This window comes from Staurois parvus, unplaced genomic scaffold (genome assembly GCF_062004578.1).
Source record: "Staurois parvus isolate SC_StPar_1 unplaced genomic scaffold, SC_StPar_1.0 ptg000668l, whole genome shotgun sequence".
NCBI classification, from domain to species: domain Eukaryota; kingdom Metazoa; phylum Chordata; class Amphibia; order Anura; family Ranidae; genus Staurois; species Staurois parvus.
The window spans coordinates 5,153,046-5,174,961 of NW_028318464.1; the positions used below are offsets into that span (position 1 = coordinate 5,153,046).

The window sequence follows — 21,916 nt, forward strand, 5'->3', positions numbered from 1 at the left end:
ATAAAAGCTAAACGTGTATTTAATTTTTGCAGCGCAAGAGAAGTCTCACTGCAAGGGTGGATTTTTAATTTCCTCGGAGTTTGGCTTTAACAGCAGAAGCAACAAAGTACTTCAAATCTTTCTCCCAGCAGCTGAGCTCACCCTCCAAATATTGATTTAACAGCCTTCCAGCCTTGTAATTTTTGATGTAAGAACAGAGCAGAAGCTCTGGCAGCTGGAGCTGATCTGCTGGGAGAATGACTTGAAGAACTTCACCTAAATTACATCGAATACAAGAAAACGACATCACATTTCAATGTGTAAAAGTTAAACCATACAAACATGAAAAGTAAAATAAAATTTTTATTAAATATACTGTATAACTGAAAAGAGCGTAAACCAATATATTTTATTCGTCATCTTCCTCCTCCTCTTCTTCTTCTTCCTCCTCTGCCTCTTCAGCAGCAGCTTCAGCCTCTTCCTGTGCAGCCTTTAGTGCTTGTTCCTCCTCTACAGTGGGGTCCACTGCCTCTGTGATCTCAGGTCCACTAGGGAACTCTGCCTGGGGTGGAGGAGGAGCAGGGGGGCTGTATCCTTCAGGGCTGTATTTCATCCCCCAGCCAATGTAGATGTTTTCAAATTTCCTGTGAAGAACCAATATGGAAAGGCTTCTTTACAGTAAGAGCTGTTAAAATGTGGAATACTCTCTCTTAAGAACTAGTTCTGGCCAGCTCAGTGGATGGTTTCCTAAAGGAAAGTATAACTGGATAATAATTTTTAGAGGCAATAACCATAGGGTTAGTTGATCTAGGGAATATCTGATTGCATCCTGAAGAATCAAGAAGGAATCTCCCCCCCCCCCCCCACTGTAGCAAATTGGTTCATGCTTTCTTGGGGTTTTTTACCTTCCTTTGGATTAACTATAAGTATAGGATAGTGCATATTAAAGTTTTCTATTTGTGTGTGTTTTTTTTAATTGGCTTAAATAGATTAGTGTCCTCTTTAACCTGAATGACTATGTAACAATTAGGCAATTTGATTCCAATTCTACCTGGACACTGAAATATTACAGTAAATAAAGTGCAACACTTTTTTTGTGTGATCTGAGCAGTAACACAGTGTAAGTGCTATGCAGTTTTTATTAATATTGCTCTTTAGACAGATTTCCCTTCCTACCATCTTTTACCTTTAAAAACAAAAAAAAATCTTAATTTTCACTTGGGAGTTTTTGATTTTCCCCTTGGGGGTATTTTTTTAGCCTGATCTGAAGGCTCCAGTGTCAAAGGTAATCCTTTTCATTTTAACCTCTATTCTGGGGCTGGTCCTCAGTGATGCAGAGAACATTGCAGAGGCAATCTGCATAGTTGTGTGACATTACGATGTACCCCAAAAGGCATGTTCATATTGTCCAGTGCTCACAGGACACAGGAAGTGAGTTCAAGGATTCTGGGTGTCATGCAATTTGTAAGAGGAATGGTGCTGGACCACATAGCAGTGAATCTTGGAGGACAGCGCTACAGAGGTGAGCATTGCAGCAACAGCTGCTTTTTTTTTTTTTACAACAGGTGGTGTATCTATTTTTCAAAGGCCAATGTCAGAAATTAGGCAAAATCTATCCTTGTAGTAGGGTCCCCCCTGCACTGCAAGAGTTAGCTACTCATTCAGTATAGGGCTAATATGTGTAAGGAAAAAAAAGAGTAATACTCACCTTGTTCCATGCTCAAGCAGGGTCCCTCCAGCAGAGTGAGGGGTCACATGAAACATCCTCTCTAAGGCGCTCCCAGCCACAGTCACTCTCCTAAACTCTCCCATTCAAAGTAGGGTTAATAGACCTCACTGTATCTAGTGATGGCGATGAGCTGCCTACAGCTCTGAGTGCCAGATGGAGAGGAGAACATCAGTTGATCCAACCAGAGTGGGGGTTAAGGTAAGTAATTCAGTGCCTTCAGCTACCCCTAGACCTAATGAGCATTCAACCCTTGCCATTACACCTCTCCCCCCACCATCACCACCGCAAGGGTAAAGTTTGTGTAATTTCTAGAGTTGGGCTTTAAATGAAAAAAAAAAACCTGGATCTGGGATGACAACACAGTTATATACCTTCTCCTCTATTTTGATTGGCTACTGTTTACTTTCAGTCAGGCACAAGGGCACATTTAGACATTTGAGTGGGTTGTTGAATGAATGACACAATGCTGCTGGAAAGAAACTGCTGTGCAGATACCAAGACCTTATAAGCAAGGTGTCAGTTTAGCAAACATTTTACCAAAGCTGCTTTTCTCTCCAAAAGCAAGTGTTGGGGGAATGTGGTCCCAGGCAGGGGCGGACTGACAACTCATGGGGCCCTTGGGCAATAGGGGATCATGGGGCCCCTGTGTCCTTGCCCAAACTCAAATAAGCCTATGAAAAAGGTACCAGGGGCATCTCATGGGGCCCCCTACTGACCCCGGGCCCTTGGGCAGTGCCTGAGTTTCCAAATGGTCAGTCCGCCCCTAGTACCAGGGCAGATATCACTCATACATTGGTCCTTCCTGCCAACTCTGTATGCCCAGTTACTCTTGGTAACAAGCACCATGGGAGCTTTTAAGCTACATCTGGAATCAACACGAAAGCCCTAGACTGGCAACGCTGGTCATTTTAAGAAGGTTGCAGGATGAGACAACATACTTGGAGCTGGAGATGGTGAAGGCTCCCGGCCACAGATTGGATCGAAGAACTGCAAGAGCATATTGAGGGATGAGAGAAGATGAGGGTGAGGCTGTCCATGGTGGTGTCTGGTTAATTTCTGAAAAAAAAATATTTACCATAAGTCCATTCATGAGAATATGATTAAAGAGTAGAACTATACTGACTGCCATAGAAGATCTGTGTATAAACCTTCATCTAATATCAGCTGAGCATACGTTTTTATGCACACTGCAAACACTTATGGTGGCATATTAATTTCACCAACAGTGTGATGTTGGGAAAAGCAAAATCATGTGATCAATTTTTCCCTCTATAATTTTTAGCCACAGCATGTTTAAAAGGGTCACAGAGTCTCCACAGACAATTAATTATTTCCTCATCCTGTTGCAATTGGCTAGATTAGAAGATTACTATCTTGTGTCTTTTTATAAGGGAACAGTACTGAGAGAAATACAGAGGCTGACACTGTTCTGAAAGTGCTAGCAATCTGGATGTCATGCTGATCCTATGGTTATACTAATATTCCATATAGATATGGGAAAAAAGAATAGCAATATATAATACATCTCATAGGGAAAAGATAAAAAAGTTGTGTATTTTTGTATAACCAAACCCTTCATGTTTAGTTGTTGGACATTTGGCATATTTTCATTCAGTTTAAAGCATACCTGTTCTGTTTTATGCTTTAAATTCTTTAATATACCCAGGGATCCACTATTTTTTCAAAGAACAAAGAAAAAGAAAGAGGAGGGTGCCACCATATTAGTGCAGGTTTATTGCCAAATTTATTGATAAAAGCTTTGACAAAGGGGCGTTACTGTCCTGAAACACAGTGCTACTCCCCCATGAGCATGTCATCAGCAGCCACTACAGAGCTCCAGCCACTTCTCTGTTTCGGTCTGCCTGTCACAGCCCACAGAGACCTAGCAAGCTGTGGTCCAGCTGTGGCTAGCACTTCCTTGCTCCACTCTGTCCCACCAGGCAGCTTCCTTGATGAACTCTGTGGATGAACACCTGCTTCCACACATACAGCAGATTATCTGATCTTAGGAAAGTCACACTGGACCCAGGCTGGACATTTTCATATTTATCACAGTGAGTGTTTATATACAGTACGTGTATTTTTTAGCAATAAACCTACACTTAGATGCTTGTGTCCTCTCTTTCTTTTTCTTTGTTCTTTGAGATTACCAGTAGGATCAATCAAGTTCCTACCCCAGAGAGGTGCTGCAGCTGCTACAATTGTTTTTTCTTCACAATATTAGACTTTTAAGGACTTAATTGCTTGCCAATTAGGGCTAATGCTACCAAGCAGGTAGATCCTATAGCGGGGAGATTTACTAAAACTGGAGAACTCAGAATCTGTGCACCTGTGTATGGTAGCCAATCAAATTCTAACTTCAGCTTGTTCAATTGAGCTTTGACAATAAAACTGGAAGCTGATTGGTTTCTATGCAGAGCTGCACCAGATTTTGCACACACCAGTTTTAGTAAATCACCCCCTATGTGTTTATCCATAAGACAGAGAACACATGTCTAAAGACCAGGACAAGAACGAGGAAGGCATGAAGGATTCCTACAGATCTGTGTTCTGCTTTATATAACTGGTTGTATACAATTACATTCAATGGGAGCATGGCAAGGCTTTGCTAAACTAATGCAGGGGCGGCCTGCATACTCAGAATATCTAAACATGACTAAACCAAACTCTTTTTAACCAAACCTGTTTGTAGAATTAATTTAAAAAAGGGTGTGAAAATTAAAACAGGGCTGGTAGGTAAACTTCACCCATCTAAAATACCTTAAATCTCAGCTCCAAGAAAATTAAAAAAAATCACCCTTGTAGTGGGGCCTCCTGCAGTGTAAGGGTTAAATGCTTGTTTAGTCTAGGGGTAGAGGATTGGGGAGGAATACTTACATTATTCCTCACTCCAACAGGCTCCCTCCAGTGCTGTTACTGGTCCATAAGCAGCTGGTCTGTAAGCTGTGACTGCCTCTAGTCGCACTCCAGCCTCCCAAGCTTACAATACAATGTCCCATTATTGTACATGATGGCACCAAGACTCCACCCACAAACCAGAGCTGTGGCCAGAATAGGACAGTGCTGGAGCCGGGGTGCAACATAAGTAAAGCTTCTTGTACAGCAACCCCTAGGCACAATGAGCAATTACTCTTGCAGTGCATGGGGCCCCACTGCAAGGGTGTCATTTTAAATTTTCTTGGCATTCAACTTTATAATCTCCATAATAAAAATAATAAAAAAACACATAATTTACTTTATCTATATGCCACATTTACAGCATATTATTTTCCGCAAGTCTACAGGTGCCTTTTAAGGACACAAAAGAGCAGTACCAGCATCCTCAGAGAGAGGTGTGAGCAGAGGAGGGCCCACTTCAGGCTCTGGTTCCTCTTCATCCTCTTTCTCTTCTTCCTCCCCCTCTTCTTCTTCCATCTCCTCCTCTGACTTTACAGCCGTGTTATACCAGACACAACGTCCCTATGATAGGGAAACAAGGCATATATGTGAGAGCAAACAACCCGATGGTAGGACCAGGACCTGTGTCTGAAAAGTCACTCCTCTCACCTGTGGTAATATGTGCTGGACATGGTGAACCCAGTTAGACAAGCTGTCCACCAGTTCACTTACTGGAATGCCCTCAAATTCAGAATTCTCTTCGTATGTGTCCCTTACAGCCCCTTCTTCCTCTTCTTCTCCTTCCTCTTCCCCAAACTGGTAAAAACCAAGAGGGCTGACATGGGTTCCCGCGGAGATGCGAGCAATCTGAGCACGCAGGAGGTTAGCCTCTGTTCCTGGGAATGGGGGGTAGGTAATAACTGGAGCTTCAGGTTTTCCTGAGAAGAGATGTCTGATCTGTTGATATAAAGATTAAATAAATATCAGTTGACTGAAAAGTAAAAGAAAGAAAGGGGGGTTAGGTACTGTAGTGTTTTTGAAACATGAACGTTAATGATGGGTATGCTTCTCCCCCATCCTATTTGCACATTACTATGGTAGTATTAGGAGATTATACTCATAAAGAAGTAGGCATGATTGATACAACTATTATCTTGGAACAGTAATGGTGGGCATACAGCTTCAACAAACGATCTCTTCTAATACTTCTATAGTCGACAACTCATTTGATCCATATCAAATGGAAGAGGATTTCAAATCTACAGTTACAATTGTAACTTATGATCGTACTTTATTGATTGCATTTCTGTTTCCAACATGTAATCCCATGAATTGATCAAGTGAACTACAATCATATTCACGAGCAACGTATCTCAGTACCAAAGCACAATGCCAAACAATTATTTTCCACCCTTGCCGATCAACTCAGTTTGCTTGAAGCCATCCCAAATTGAGTCTTTTCCAATCAGAAGGGAAGTTATGGCTACTTGTTTGTTGAGGGATTAAATTTTTTTGTTAAAATTTCACATTTGTTAAATAAAAGAATTAGAACGGTGTGGCGAATGTGACGAAGCATGAGGTGAGCTATGCCACTGGTTCTTTGCAGACTGGTCTCACTTACCTTCACCTTGTCAGAATCTTGTTGCTATGATCTCCAAACTTTTCTACTACTTAAAGTCTGACTCCAGCCCAAATTCTTGGTTTTAGTTTGGACAGAGTGGGGAGTAGTTAAAGTATAACCAAAGGCAAAACTTTTTTTTTAGATTTGGATAGAGTGGAGAGGGATTAGAACGCTTGTCAGTTTTTATTTCAGTCTATGCCCCCATTAAGGAGATTCACCCTCTCTACTTGTCCTGTTTACCATTATCATCGAAAATGTAAAAGTAAAAGAAAATCCCAAATTTTGGGTTGTCCCCAGAAAAGTAATAGAGGGGAACTCTTCCAATGAGGACACTGGTGTCTGGCTCTGGTGGGCTGGTGGGTTCCCAAGAAACTCCCTTAAAATTCAGGGATTTGCTCCTACTCCCTGTTTGGCTATGGGACAGGACGTGAAGGTAAATCTCTGCAATGGGACACAGATGGCAAAAAAAAAACATTTCTCAGGAGTTATAACCCTCCCTTGCTCTATCCAAAATGAAAAAAAAAAAGTTTTGCCTATAGCTCTACTTTAACAATACTGTCAGGTTGGTATCTATGTTTATGACCCCATTAAGGAGATTTTTCCTCATATCTTAACTATGGGACACCTGTACAAATAACACTGGGATGTGGCTATCACCAGAACAGAAGAGCAAGAACATTATCTGAAGGTCTTACACTTCCACAATCTATAAAAAAAGTTTGTTCTGCTTTATGCCCATGTCCCCAATGAAGAGGTTTTCTGTAACTTCCTGTCCTAAAAGGAAATAGACACAGGCGGCAATAAAAAAGACTGACAAGGGCTCCTACCCCATAAAATATAAAATGTTTTAACTGGGATTAGGTTTTAAAATAGAAATTTGGGGGTTATTAAAAAAACAAACATACACACTCACCTCCATGCTGCAGCATCTGTGTGAATAAAGATGAGCTCAGGTGTGTTTGCATCCTAGTTTGAACACACCTGAGCAAGCCCACCAGGAACCTGTTATTGCACTGTGACAATTATAAGCATTTACCACCCCACAGCCCCACATATACAGTATCTCACAGAAGTGAGTCCACCTGTCAGGAATGGACTGGCCAGCAATGGTGGGACTCACCTGCCTTATGAGCTGCAGTACCAGGGCTGGCCAGCGGGTGCTCCCGGCAATCAGAGACTCAACCTTGCAGCCAGTCAAACACTTGAAACTGCTTATGCTGGTGTATTTAAGGGATGGCCACACCTGCAGACTCTGCCTTGGTGTGTGTTTCTCCTGGGCCCTGTATCCTGTTCCTGCTCCCTGTTCCTGTCTGATTCGTTGCTGACCCTGCTCTGATCCCTGGCTTTGTCTGACCATTCTCCTGCTCCTGATCCCTGGCTTGTCTGACCATTCTCCTCTGCCTGACCCTCTGTACCACGCTGCCCGCTACCTGCTGAACCTGGCTTGTGACCCCGACCATTCTCCGCTTGCTTCCCCTGTACCTACCTGCCCGATTGATATTGACCCGGCCTGCCTGACGCCGCTTGCATTGTATGTACTGTCATCTGTGGGTGGTTGGTTTGGTTTGTTTGCACTGTGTTATGTTTTAGTATTGCACTGCGTTTATGTTTGTATTGTTAGTGTTAATAAATTATATTGTTTATAACATATCTGAAGTCTGCGTTTCCCTGCTTCAGTCACACACCTCTGGTCATACCCGGGAGCCCTGACATTACACCAAGGCCAATCCTGACCAGAAGTGGCTGCACAGGGAAGCCATCTTGGTTTGTTGATGGGAAGGATGGATCTTGATGAGGTTGTGTATTTATATCTGCTAGTGTTTGATGACAGAGAGTATGCTTATCAAACTCTGAAGGAGTATACCCGGGATAAACTGCTAGAATGTATATGGCTCGCTGATGTTCTAGTAGATCAGGGCACAGAATTCTCTGAGGTGCAGCCATTGATTCAGATTTGTGCAGAGTTGGTTTCATCTGGTACCCCCGAATGCAGGGATGAATTTTTGCCGCCATTTAGTGCCGACCAGGTAGAGTCCCTGGTATGGTTATTAGAGGATGATGTGGATTGCTTCTTGGAGCATTATGCTGCATGTTCACCACAGATACTAAGAGATTGCATAAACGCAGTGCAGTCTTTGGTCAGACAGGCTTTGTGTAAGCTCAGCTTTGTTCAACCCATACTGCAGACATGGACAGATTTGTTGCACCCAGCCTCAGTCAGCCTACAAAAACCCAGTCCTGCTTCTAATCTATTTCCTCAAAGCTCTATTCCTGCATTCCCAACAGCTCCTCCTGCCCTGCTATCTACCGCATGTCAGTACCCTGTTCCCACTCGCTGCACCTATCCTGCCTTTAACCCTGTAAAAAAGCCCTCTGTAGCAACTGCTCCCTCCCCTGTTCCATCCTCCAGCTCTTCTCTGTCTCCAGCTGCTCCATTCGTTTGCAGACCTGCGTTTACTTGCAGTGCTCCAGTAGTTAAAACCAGAAAAAAGCGAAAATTCTTTCCAACCAATACCATCCTGCCAGTATCCAAACCGGTGAGCCTGCTGTCTGAGAACCTGCCTTCCGTGGTTCAGCCTGGTGCCTCGGCACCCGCACTTCAGCCTGAGGTCTGTACCCAGCCTGATGCCTGTACCCAGCCTGATGCCTGTCTTCAGCCTGATGCCTCTACTCAGCCTGATGCCTCTACTCAGCCTGATGCCTCTACTCAGCCTGATGCCTCTACTCAGCCTGATGCCTCTACTCAGCCTGATGCCTCCACTCAGCCTGATGCCTCTACCCAGCATGATGAACTGATCCAGCCTGATGATCCTATTAGGCCAGTTGACTCGATGCCCGCTGTTGATCCAGATGATCCGGTACCTGATCCGGTGCCCGCTGTCATGCCAATTGACTCAGAGCCCGCTGTCGTACCTGGTGACTCGGTGCCCACTGCCTTGCCAGATGACGCGGTGCCCGCTGGCGAGCCAAATGACCTGATGCCTGGTGACCCAGTGCTCGCTGTCATACCTGGTGACCCGATGCCCGCTGTCGAGCCAGACGATCCAATGCCTGGTGACCCGGTGCCCGCTGTCGTGCCAATTGACTCAGAGCCCACTGTCGTGCCGGGTGACTTGGTGCCCACTGTCTTGCCAGATGACGCGGTGCCCCCTGTTGAGCCAAATGACCTGATGCCTGGTGACCCGATGCCCGCTGTCCAGCCAGACGATCCAATGTCTGACCCAGTGCCCGCGGTCATACCAGTTGACTCGGAGCCCACTGCCTTGCCAGATGACGCGGTGCCCGCTGTCGAGCCAAATGACCTGATGCCTGGTGACCTGATGCCCGCTGTCCAGCCAGACGATCCAATGTCTGACCCAGTGCCAGCGGTCATGCCAGTTGACTCGGAGCCCACTGTCGTGCCTGGTGTCTCGGTGCCCGCCGCTCCGCCTGGGGGCCCGAGACCTGTTGCTCCGCCTGGGGGTCCGGCGCCCGCCGCTCCGCCTGGGGGTCCGGCGCCCGCCGCTCCGCCTGGGGGCCTGAGACCTGTCGCTCCGCCTGGGGGCCTGAGACCTGTCGCTCCGCCTGGGGGCCTGAGACCCATCGCTCCGCCTGGGGGCCTGAGACCTGTCGCTCCGCCTGAGGGTCCGGCGCCCGCCGCTCCGCTTGGGGGCCCGAGACCTGTCGCTCCGCCTGGGGGTCCGGCGCCCGCCGCTCCGCCTGGGGGCCCGAGACCTGTCGCTCTGCCTGGGTGTCCGGCGCCCGCCGCTCCGCCTGGGGGCCCGAGACCTGTCGCTCCGCCTGGGGGTCCGGCGCCCGCCGCTCCGCATGGGGGCCCGAGACCTGTCGCTCCGCCTGGGGGTCCGGCGCCCGCCGCTCCGTCTGGGGGCCCGAGACCTGTCGCTCCGCCTGGGGGTCCGGCGCCCGCCGCTCCGCCTGGGGGTCCGGCGCCCGCCGCTCTGCCTGGGGGCCCGATGCCTGTCGCCCCGCCTGGGGGCCCGATGCCTGTCGCCCCGCCTGGGGGCCCGGTGCCTGTCGCCCCGCCTGGGGGCCCGGTGCCTGCTGCTCCGCCTGGTGGCCCGGTGCCTGCTGCTCCGCCTGGTGGCCCGGTGCCTGCTGCTCCACCTGGTGGCCCGGTGCCTGCTGCTCCGCCTGGTGGCCCGGTGCCTGCTGCTCCGCCTGGTAATCCGATGTGCCTCTGCCCGGAGTCCAGCCCGATGTGCCTCTGCCCGGAGTCCAGCCCGATGTGCCTCTGCCCGGAGTCCAGCCCGATGTGCCTCTGCCCGGAGTCCAGCCCGATGTGCCTCTGCCCGGTGTGCCCCTGCCCGGTGTGCCGCTGCCCGGAGTCCTGCCCGGTGTGCCGCTGCCCGGAGTCCTGCCCGGTGTGCCAGTCTTTGATATCCCGCCAGTTACCAGACCCGGGCGGTGGAACATTTTGCCCAGCTAGGACTGTTTGGAGCGTCCTGAGGCCGCTCCTTGAGGGGGGGTACTGTCAGGAATGGACTGGCCAGCAATGGTGGGACTCACCTGCCTTATGAGCTGCAGTACCAGGGCTGGCCAGCGGGTGCTCCCGGCAATCAGAGACTCAACTTTGCAGCCAGTCAAACACCTGGAACTGATTATACTGGTGTATTTAAGGGATGGCCAGACCTGCAGACTCTGCCTTGGTGTGTGTTTCTCCTGGGCCCTGTATCCTGTTCCTGCTCCCTGTTCCTGTTCCTGTCTGATTCGTTGCTGACCCTGCTCTGATCCCTGGCTTTGTCTGACCATTCTCCTGCTCCTGATCCCTGGCTTGTCTGACCATTCTCCTCTGCCTGACCCTCTGTACCACGCTGCTCGCTACCTGCTGAACCTGGCTTGTGACCCCGACCATTCTCCGCTTGCTCCCCCTGTACCTACCTGCCCGATTGATATTGACCCGGCCTGCCTGACGACGCTTGCATTGTATGTAATGTCATCTGTGGGTGGTTGGTTTGGTTTGTTTGCACTGTGTTATGTTTTAGTATTGCACTGCGTTTATGTTTGTATTGTTAGTGTTAATAAATTATATTGTTTATAACATATCTGAAGTCTGCGTTTCCCTGCGTCAGTCACACACCTCTGGTCATACCCGGGAGCCCTGACACCACCCCTCACATTTTTGTAAATATTTTATTAGATCTTTTCATGTGACAACACTGTAGAAATGATACTTTGCTACAATGTAAAGTAGTGAGTGTGCAGCTTGTATAACAGTGTAAATTTGCTATCCCCTCAAAATAACTCAACACACAGTCATTAATGTCTAAACAGCTGGCAACAAAAGTGAGTACACCCCTAAGTGAAAATGTCCAAATTGGGCCCAATTAGCCATTTTCCTTCCCCGGTGTCATGTGACTCATTAGTGTTACAAGGTCTCAGGTGTGAATGGGGAGCAGGTGTGTTAAATTTGGTGTTATCACTCTCACTCTCTCATACTGGTCACTGGAAGTTCAACATGGCAAAGAACTCTCTGAGGATCTGAAAAAAAGAATTGTTGCTGTACATAAAGATGGCCTAGGCTATAAGAAGATTGCCAAGACCCTGAAACTGAGCTACAGCACGGTGGCCAAGATCAGACAGCGGTTTACCAGGACAGGTTCCATTCAGAACAGGGCTCGCCATGGTCGACCAAAGAAGCTGAGTGCATGTGCTCAGTGTCATATCCAGAGGCTGTCTTTGGGAAATAGACATATGAGTGCTGCCAGCATTGCTGCAGAGGTTGAATGGGTGGGCGGTCAGCCTGTCAGTGTTCAGACCATACTCCGCACACTGCATCAAATTGGTCTGCATGGTTGTCATCCCAGAAGGAAGCCTCTTCTAAAGATGATGCACAAGAAAGCCCGCAAACAGTTTGCTGAAGACAAGCAGACTAAGGACATGGATTACTGGAGCCATGTCCAGTGGTCTGATGAGACCAAGAAAAACGTATTTGGTTCATAAGGTGTCAAGTGTGTGTGGCAGCAACCAGGTGAGGAGTACAAAGACAAGTGTGTCTTGCCTACAATCAAGCATAGTGGTGGGAGTGTCATGGTCTGGGGCTGTATGAGTGCTGCCGGCACTGGGGAGCTACAGATCATTGAGGGAACCATGAATGCCAACATGTACTGTGACATACTGAAGCAGAGCATGATCCCCTCCCTCCGGAGACTGGGCTGCAGGGCAGTATTCCAATATGATAACGATCCCAAACACACCTCCAAGATGACACTGCCTTGCTAACGAAGCTGAGGGTAAAGGTGATGGACTGGCGAAGCATGTCTCCAGACCTAAACCCTATTGAGCATCTATGGGGCATCCTCAAACAGAAGGTGGAGGAGCGCAAGGTCTCTAACATCCACCAGCTCCGTGATGTCATCATGGAGGAGTGGAAGAGGACTCCAGTGGCAACCTGTGAAGCTCTGGTGAACTCCATGCCCAAGAGGGTTAAGCCAATGCTGGAAAATAATGGTGGCCACACAAAATATTGACACTTTGGGTGCAATTTGGCCATTTTCACTTAGGGGTGTACTCACTTTTGTTGCCAGCGGTTTAGACGTTAATGGCTGTGTGTTGAGTTATTTTGAGGGGACAGCAAATTTACACTGTTTTACATTGTAAGTGTCATTTCTTCAGTGCTGTCACATGAAAAGATATAATAAAATATTTACAAAAATGTGAGGTGTGTACTCACTTCCGTGAGATACTGTACATGTTCCCTTGTAAATGTGCATTTGAAGTGTGGGAAATCCCCCTGCTGGGGATCATTGGCCCAGTACAGGTGACAGCTTCCTAGCAGGATCGCTCAGGTGGCTTCACACTAGGATCTGAACATGCCTGAGCTCATTACTACGTGTGGCACAGCAGATGTCCCATGCCAGCTCTAAGACCCAAAACTGACTTACATGACCACAGGTCAGTCAGTTTTTGATCTGCTTGCAGCAGAGATTGGAGACTGTTAGTCACCGCTCTCTGCTTTTCCAGTGCTCACTGGAGAGACAGGCTGGGGAGACAGCAAGCATGGCTGGCTCCGGCAATCAGCCACACACACTGAGTGGCAGAACCAGCTGTCAATCTGCTAGCTGGATGGATACCAAAAATATTGTTGGGATCCGTCCCGTTCTACTCCATCAACTGATAGCAGGCAAGAGCCCCCTAGCAGCTGACTTTGTAGCACAGAAGTACATTAGAAAATACACTCCAGTGAGCCAAAAGGGAAATATATAGCAAAAAAAAGGTTTGAATATACTTCTCAATTACATAGTTGCCATGGCATCATGCATACACAAGATGAGGATTAATGGAGTAATGAAAAATGTCATAACTGAGCTGGGCCTGTCTTCCCTAGGCGTTGCAGCAGAGTGGTAACTACAGCATGAGAGGTGTACATTAAGATACCTTTCTTGCTGCTGTAATCTGTGCAGGGGTTACAAAAGGCAGCCGAATCCATTCCGCACCAGGTTCTGAACACACAAAATAGACATATTTATTGGCTCCCGTGCCATTCTCCTCACGGGGCACCACAGGTGGAGGCCGGTATGTGGATTTGGGGGGCAAATCTTCTGCTTCTTCTTTTTCCTCCTCATCTTCTTCTTCTTCTGCTGCTTTTTCTTCTTCTTCTGCCCCTTCCTCAGCTTCATCGTCTTCACCTTCTCGGAACTGCACCTCTGCCACCAAATAGCTGCCATGAGTACCAAGGATTTTGCCCCAGAATCGGCAGCGTTGCAGTGGACGAGTGTCAATGAGCCGTTTCAAGGCAAGCGATATACGCACTGTTTCATCTCGCCCTAGACTCACACCTCCTTGCTGAAGCAGGTGAGCAAGATCCAGGAGATTGGGGAGAGGAGAGTCCATCTGTCGAAGAAAAAAATATGGGATCTATATTTTAGTAATGATATTATTTGTGGATGTGTTAACCATAAATTCCCTCAGCGGTAAATTGACTAGCTGAATCCTAGAATATTAATGGCAAATGACCAAATACCTACCTTACTTTTAAATTATTGCAATGGTTTTACACAAGTTAAAATGCACATTTTAGGCATGAAGATTAATTAAACCCCAAACAGTATATATTTTCGGAAAGCAGAGACCCTGGAGAATAAAACGTGGTAGTTGTAATTTTTTGTGTCACATGATATTAGTGCTCATGTTTATCAAATGTAAACATTCAGTAAAAGATATATTAAAGATAATTTTAGTGCACACAAACACAATATATCACCGGAATAAAACAGGAGGTTCAGATGAATGAATACATACTAATCATGGCAAGCCTTAAAATTGCATATGCCTGTAAAACAGAGACAAACTTTGGTATACAAAATTGCCTGTAGGCGTTGCTTTAAAAGCTTTGCCAGGTTATCTGCTTAGAATTATCCATGAATGTGGCTGCAGAATTATTCCTCTCACTCTGACTTTAGCGGCGATATGCAGTTTGTGCAACACAATTGTCGTTTACCTACATAGGCTCACCCACCACATATGTTTACATTGGGGCGGAAGCCTTTAAATTTTTTGTTTGTGTTTTTTAATTCTTTGTTTACAATTAACTTAATTGCTATTACATAAGAGGCTAATAGTTCCCTATGTGATATCAAACTGTAATGACAGATTCTCTTTACTGAGACCTCAGGGGTCCACATACCCACTCATAGACATGGCAGGGGCAATCAGGCGGGAAAGGGTTGGTGGGTGGCATTACCTTCGGCAGGCTGTGGAAGTGATTGGGTAGCTTTGCAGCTGCCCATATCACTTCCACATGAAAACCCATCCACCTGCTCTACATATTTAACCACCTCCAGAAGGTTTTACCCCCTTCATGACCAGGCTCTTTTTTGCTATTTAGCACTGTGCTACTTTAACTGGTAATTGCGCGGTCATGCAACACTGTACCAAATCGAAATTTCTATATTTTTTTCACACAAATGGAGCTTTCTTTTGGAGGTATTTGATCACCACTAGGTTTTTTTATTTTTTTTAAATATAAATGTAAAAAGACCAAACAGTTTGGAAGAAAAACAATATTTTTTACTTTCTGTTATAAATTATATCCAATAAAAATAATCTAAAAAAATCTAATTTCTTCATAAACTTAGGCAAAAATGTATTCTGCTACATGTCTTTGGTAAAAAAAAAATTCCAGTAAGTATATATTGATTGGTTTGCATGAAGGCTATGGCGTCTACATATATACTGGAATTTATTTTTATTTTTTTTTATACTACTAATGGCAGTGATCAGCGACTTATAGTGGGACTGTGATAGTACTGTGAGCAATCTGACACTAACTGATAATGAATGGGAACTGACTAACTGCCACTGACATCACCAGTGACATACAGTGATCAGTGATAAAACTATACATTGTCACTGTACTGACACTGGCTGGGAAGGGTTAACATCTCGGGTAATCAACGGGTTAAATGTGTGCCATACTTCAGCTGCTGCAGCAGATGGAAATGTGTTTAAAATCCCTATCTAGCAACCACCATTTATAAACAGTGCTGGTAGACAAGTGTTTAAATTGTATCTCTTTTTTGGGGGGATATACAGTAGTATAGGGTCAACCCTCTGCAGGATTTATTCCTGCCCAACTCCCCACTGGGGCGATCCACCCCTCTATTTATACTGGTGACCTATATTACAGCAAAAGCAGGCCAGGTGAAAAACCATAATTTTAGAGCTTTCCCCAGAACACAGGGTGAGAGGAAATCTTCCAACGGGCACACCTGTTATGGGAAAAACTGTCTAGGGGGAAATTCCATTAACTTCGGGAGATTTTCACTAACTTCCTGTTGGGTGTTTGGCACAGGAAATGAGAAATCTCCCCAATGGTACACAGACAACAAAAAAAAAAGTTTTGGCTATATATATTCTTTAAGGGCTCGTGTCTACTGCTACCATTTGCCTGTGATTTGGTAAGGGATCTGTTGTGGTGCTGCAACTTTTTAAGAGATAAAACGTGCCCAGGAGGTGACATATCACCTCCGAGCTGCTTGTCAAGTGCCACTTACAAGCAAACACTCCCTATCTGCATTTGAGAATATGCAAATTCACATGTGTGTGGTTAATGCAACTCGCGGCACATCACTGCGTACAGCCACCTCTTCTTACGGATCTCAATAGGTGGCTGTATGCAACAGCAGAGGTTCCCAGATATGCCATTATACAGGCTCTTGCATGCTGTACAGCTCTTATATAGTCATGGGCATGAAGCCTTACATACTTCATCAATATCTAATAACCAATATCTAATAATTCACAAACATACATGTTTGTAAACCTTAGTGGAGGCTCTTAAACGTAAACTGATTTTTTGGCTTGCTTTGGTGCTATGTCATTTGCTCACCATCTCTCCATCCCCCTCAGCCTCCTCTCCTTCTCCAGGTCCATGGGTGAAGAGCGCACGGTGGGATTCTGCCTTAATGTAAGTGTGTGGGTCATCTTTCTGGGTGCGCAGTGTGTCAAGTCCTTTGTTCAGCCTGGACCAGTGCAGTTCTGTGCTCAGCTGTTCCAGGATCTCCAGTGGATTAGGTGGGCGCTCTGCCAGGATCCGAGACAGGAGAGCAGAGATGTGATCATATCTGCAATCATTAGGAAAAGACAGACATTAGTAGATTACAACACACTGGCTTCCTTCACCGACCATCACTGGGCCTTATGTCCATTAAATGGATTATAGAACAATATCTGCATTTTCCACAGCAACCAGTCATTCTCCACCTGTCACATTCTGAGTTTTGGCTGAGCAACAAAAGGACACATCTGATTGGTTGTAACACAAATTCCTTTCCTGGATTTGACTTGGAAGAATTACAATTTTTTTAAATTCTGCTTTAACATGTTTGCCAAAGTTTATCAACAGCTGGATTTAGGTCTCGTTCACACCGTATTGGAAAAAAATGCATAGATTTGCCGTGCATAGAATTTTTCGGGCTTGCTCATACTATATGCAGAGATGTGCATTTTTATAACATATGTCTCTGCAAGGACACGAAAAAACAATTGTTTTCCTGTTCACATCACAATGTTGGTCACAAAAAAAAAAAAACACAGAAAAATCACACACCAGTGTTGTGCTGTGAACAGGGCACACAAAAAACTATTGTTTTCTTTTTGCCCTTGCAGACAGGTACAGAAAACCGCATGTCTCTGCACATGGCGTGAACAAGGCCTTACTTGGGTATGACAGAAACCTGCACCATTCAGCTGCACCAAACATTGTAACCATCCAATGCCAATACCTAAACTTCAGAAAAAATTTTTCTCTATGTTGGTCAACTGCTTTAGTAACATGCTTTCTCCTTGCCTTTATCACCAACTCACAATTTGGAATTTAGATTTAAAATTTTGGAATTCAACAATCAGAATTTGGAACTAAGAATTCAGAACTTGGAATTCAACACTCGGAATTTTACATTTGCAACTTAGAATTCGGCAATTGGAACACTGAATTCTGAACCCAGAAATCAGAATTTAGAATTCGGAAACTCAGAATTCAGAACCTGGAACTCAGAATTCGGAACATGGAATTTGATATTCGGAACTTGGAAAGCACATGACTTGGTGTGAACAAGCCTTAATTCTCTTATGAATGTACAATGTGTCAGAATTTGATGTGTAAATGTGGTGATTTGCTGTGGATTTTAAATCTTGTAAAGAGGGACTTACTGAACCTGATGCTCCTATGGGCCTCCCCAAGGTCATGATCTGACCCTATATATGTATATGTATTGTGGCCGTGCGGTACCCTGCCAGGGTCTAAATGAGGATTATAACCCAGGATTCTCATCCAGGCAGGTTGAGTGGCTCCAGGGGGTTTGCCCAGGGGTGTATTTACCACAAGGCAAACAAGGCACTTGCTTAGGGAAGCATTTTTCAGGAGGGCAGCACCTCCCCCCAGAAGAAGGTATACATGAGCCATGGGAACTAGATGGGATCCAAGAGAGGCTGTCTGATGGTATATATAGAGCCTGACTTTCATTCCTGGGGATGTCTGGAGCTCTTGCATGCTCTTGAGACTATGCTGCAGACCTTCTGGCAATGGCATATATTGATGTACCATCCTGGAGGAGCTGGACTGCCTGTGCAACCTCTGTAGAGTCTAGGTATCGCCTCATGCTACCAGTAGTGACACTGACCCTAGCAAAATGCAAAACTAGTGAAAAACAGTCAGAGAAAATTAGTAGGGAAAAAAATGTCAGTGGCCTCCACCTGTAAAACCATTCCTGTTTTGGCGGTTGCAAGATTTGAAAAAGGCGTTACACAGAGAAACTGATTAACAACCCCCTCTGCTACTTAACTGACCTGATCAATATCCCAGGAGTTTAGTTGACTTGATGCTATACTCTGATTAAAAAGAGTACCTTTAATTTTTTTGAGCAGTATAAATATATATATTTCTAACTCAGAACAGGAAATTTGGAGCTCAGAATTTGGAATTTCAAACTCGAAACTTGGAATTTCAACCTCATAATTTCAAATTCGGAACTCGGGATTTGGAATTCGGACCTCGGAATTTGGAACTTGGAATATGGAATTCAGAACTTGGAATGGAACTCAGAATTCAGAACTTGGAATTTGGAACTCTGAATTAGGAACTTGGAATTAATTCCTGTATGTAAGGGGCTTACTGAACCTGATGTTCTCCTGGGCCCCCCAAGGTCATGATCTGGCTGTGTATTTATGTATGTGTGTGTGTATATATATATATATTGCATATCTGTCTCACTTAAATGATGCATATCATCAAACAAAATTTAATATTACACAAAGAACACCCAAGTAAAAACAAAATGCAGTTTTTAAATGATGATTTCATTTATTAAGGAAAGTCTGTCTAAACTCAGAACATAACATTTGAAACTCTGAATTTGGAATTTGGTACTTGGAATTTCGAACTCAGAATTTGGAACTCAGAATTCAGAACTTGGAATTCGGAGCTCGGAATATGGAATTCGGAATTTGGAACTCAGAAACTCGGAATTCCGAAACTCAGAACTCGGAATTCAGAAACTCAGAACTCGGAAATTCAAATTCGGAACTCGGAATTTAGAACTTGGAATTTAGAATTCAGGATTTGGACCATGGAACTCAGAACTCGGAATTTAGAACATGGAATTCAGAATCTGAAACTCAGAATTTGGAATTCATAACATAGAATTTGACATTTAGAATTCGGAATTCAGAACTCGGAAACTCAGAATTTGGGAACTCGGAATTCAGAAACTCGGAACTCAGAATTTGGAAGCTCGGAATTTGGAAACTCGGAACTCAGAATTCGGATATTCCGAATCTGGAATTTAGAACTTGGAATTTAGAATTCGGGATTTGGACTATGGAACTCAGAACTCAAAACTCGAAATTTGAAACTTGGAATTCGGAATCTGAAACTCAGAATTTGGAATTCATAACATGGAATTTGAAATTTAGAATTCGGAATTCAGAACTCGGAATTTGGAATTCAGAACTTGGAATTTGGAGCTCAAAATTTGGAACATAAAATTTAAAATTCAGAATTTGGATTTCGGAACATGGATTTTGGAACTCAGAACACAGAGTTTGGAATTTGGAATTCAGAACTCAGAAAGCACATGGTTTGTGCATGTTCCTGCAATGCACTGGTGTGAACAAAGCCTTAATTCTGTTATGAATGTACATGTCAGAAAATGAGTAAATGTGGTGATTTGCTGTGGATTTTAATTCCTCTATATGAGGGGCTTACTGAACCCGATGTTCTCCTGGGTCCCCCCAAGGCCAGATCATGACCTTGGAGGGCCCAGGAGAACATCGGGTTCAGTAAGCCCCTCATATGAAGGAATTAAAATCCACAGCAAATCACCACATTTACACATCATTTTCTTACATGTACATATATATATATATATATATATATAAAATATATTTTAATATTTGATATTTGTCTCACTTAAATGATTCAGATCATCAAACAAAATTTAATATTACACAAAGATAACCCAAGTAAAAACAAAATGCAGTTTTTAAATGATGATTTCATTTATTAAGGAAAAAAACGTCCTGGCCCTATGGAACTTTGAATTCAGAATTCCGAACTCAAAATTTCTAATTCAGAACATGGAATTTGGAGCTTGGAATTTGGAGCTCTGAATTTGGAATTCAGAACTGGAAGCTGAATCGAGATCTGAAAAAGCAAAAGAAATTCAAGAACAGATGAGAAACAAAGTAATTGACATGTATCAGTCTGAAAAGGGTTACAAAGTCATTTCTAAGGTTTTGGGACTCCAGCTTTTTATGCATGTTTGCAACACTTTTTGCTGTTTTTTGTACAACAGCATAGGGCAATCTATGTGTTTGAATGTGCTGCCCTACATGCGACAAACATGCCAAAAGATGCTCCAGGAGATTCAGACTCTGAGCTTTGTGTGTCAGCCAGCTACGTTTGGGGTTTCATTTACATTTAATAACACCGTGCGTGCAATGTGCTTTTTAAGCGTTCCAGGAAGGTATGTGGAAACATGCATTTCTGCGTTCGTTCCCAGAATGTATTGCTGTGAATGGGACCTAAAAAAAGTTTTGTCTTTGGATATTCTGTAGTTTAGCTTCTTTCAATAAAGACAGACTTTATTACACCAGGATTATCTTTGGATGTGATCTGTACATTCTGGATGTTTTTATTGTACAATTTCTGTAATGATCATACTCAGTGCCCATGTGTCATTGATGATTAGGACAGCTTGGCCTCCCCCCCCCCCCGGGGCCCCATCCCCCGTCCATACTCACAGGCTGACCCCATTCGGGCCGGCTTGCTGTAGGTAGGCTTTGGCGTTGTGGATGTGCAGCTCCTGGGGATCCGGAGCGATCTCGGTCTTACTCTCCGACATTTCTCAACGATCCTGGTCCCGGCGTCCCCCGCACAGTCTGATTACACTTCCTCTGTGCGTCTCTTGCTGCTAGGCAACTACGCCGTTGCTAGGTGATCGAGAGACACTCCAGGTCACGTGTCCAAAGCCCCACACACGGTGCACGCTGGGAGGTGTACATTTTCACCCCGTTCAGCGTAAACCGGACTAAATAGGCGAGCCTTCTGGTGTATCGAATATATCCATACGGGAGATGTCATATTACTGTTACATTGCAACAAATCGACCGCAACTGCGGCAGTGTGCGTTTCTGCCGTCAGGTGGCGCTGGTTCACCAATTGAATCTCCGAGTCACCTGCAGTACTTTAGACCGACAGCAGGTGGCGCTGATGTCCGTATCTGTAAGCTGCAGTGAGGAAGTTGAGGTTACCATTGCTGAGCTTTCCTTTTTAAAAATACCAGTTCCCGGGTTGTCATGACAATCTAATGGCTTTAGTACTTTCTAAGAGGCTATTCACACCACTGCACATAATAATGTGCACACTGGTATACAGGTAACCACATGCTGATGTGCGCTGCAATGCGTTTCTAATATGCCTTGCAGGGCTTTCTTTAACCATTTCAATACCGTGCAATTTTACACCTTCCTGCCCAGGCCATTTTTCAGGTTTCAGCTCTCTCACACTTTGAATGACAATTGCGCAGTCATACAACATTGTACCCAAACTAAAATTTTATCATTTTCTTCACACAACTAGAGCTTTCTTTTGGTGGTATTTAATCACCGCTGGGGTTTTTATTTTTTGCTAAATTAACAAAAAAAGACCAAAAATTTTGAAAAAAAAACACATTTTTCTTTGTTTCTGTTATAAAAGTTTACAAATAAATAAT

The 21,916-nt window shown here is 44.8% G+C and overlaps 1 protein-coding gene across 1 annotated transcript; it reads right to left on the reverse strand.

Moving 5' to 3' along the window:
- Nucleotides 1-324: 324 nt before the first annotated feature.
- On the reverse strand, nt 325-21,125 carry RSPH6A (radial spoke head 6 homolog A). The gene is made up of 7 exons (XM_089651996.1): nt 20,946-21,125; nt 16,534-16,768; nt 13,581-14,036; nt 5,255-5,542; nt 5,023-5,167; nt 2,647-2,764; nt 325-623 (listed from the first exon to the last, which is right to left on the reverse strand). The coding sequence occupies exons 1-7, from the start codon at nt 21,044-21,046 to the stop codon at nt 389-391; spliced, it is 1,578 nt and encodes a 525-aa protein (XP_089508122.1). The 5' UTR covers nt 21,047-21,125; the 3' UTR covers nt 325-388.
- Nucleotides 21,126-21,916: the final 791 nt, after the last annotated feature.

Bases quoted from the DNA above. Each gene is read 5' to 3' on its own strand.
- RSPH6A (XM_089651996.1), bottom strand. From the start codon at position 21,046: ATGTCGGAGAGTAAGACCGAGATCGCTCCGGATCCCCAGGAGCTGCAC. The intron at 5,543-13,580 runs GTATCTTAATGT...TTATATCAACAG, and splicing joins AGATTACAGCAGCAAGAAAG to ATCAGACATCTCTTCTCAGG. The intron at 2,765-5,022 runs GTACTGCTCTTT...TTTTTTTTTCAG, and splicing joins ACCTCTCTCTGAGGATGCTG to AAATTAACCAGACACCACCA.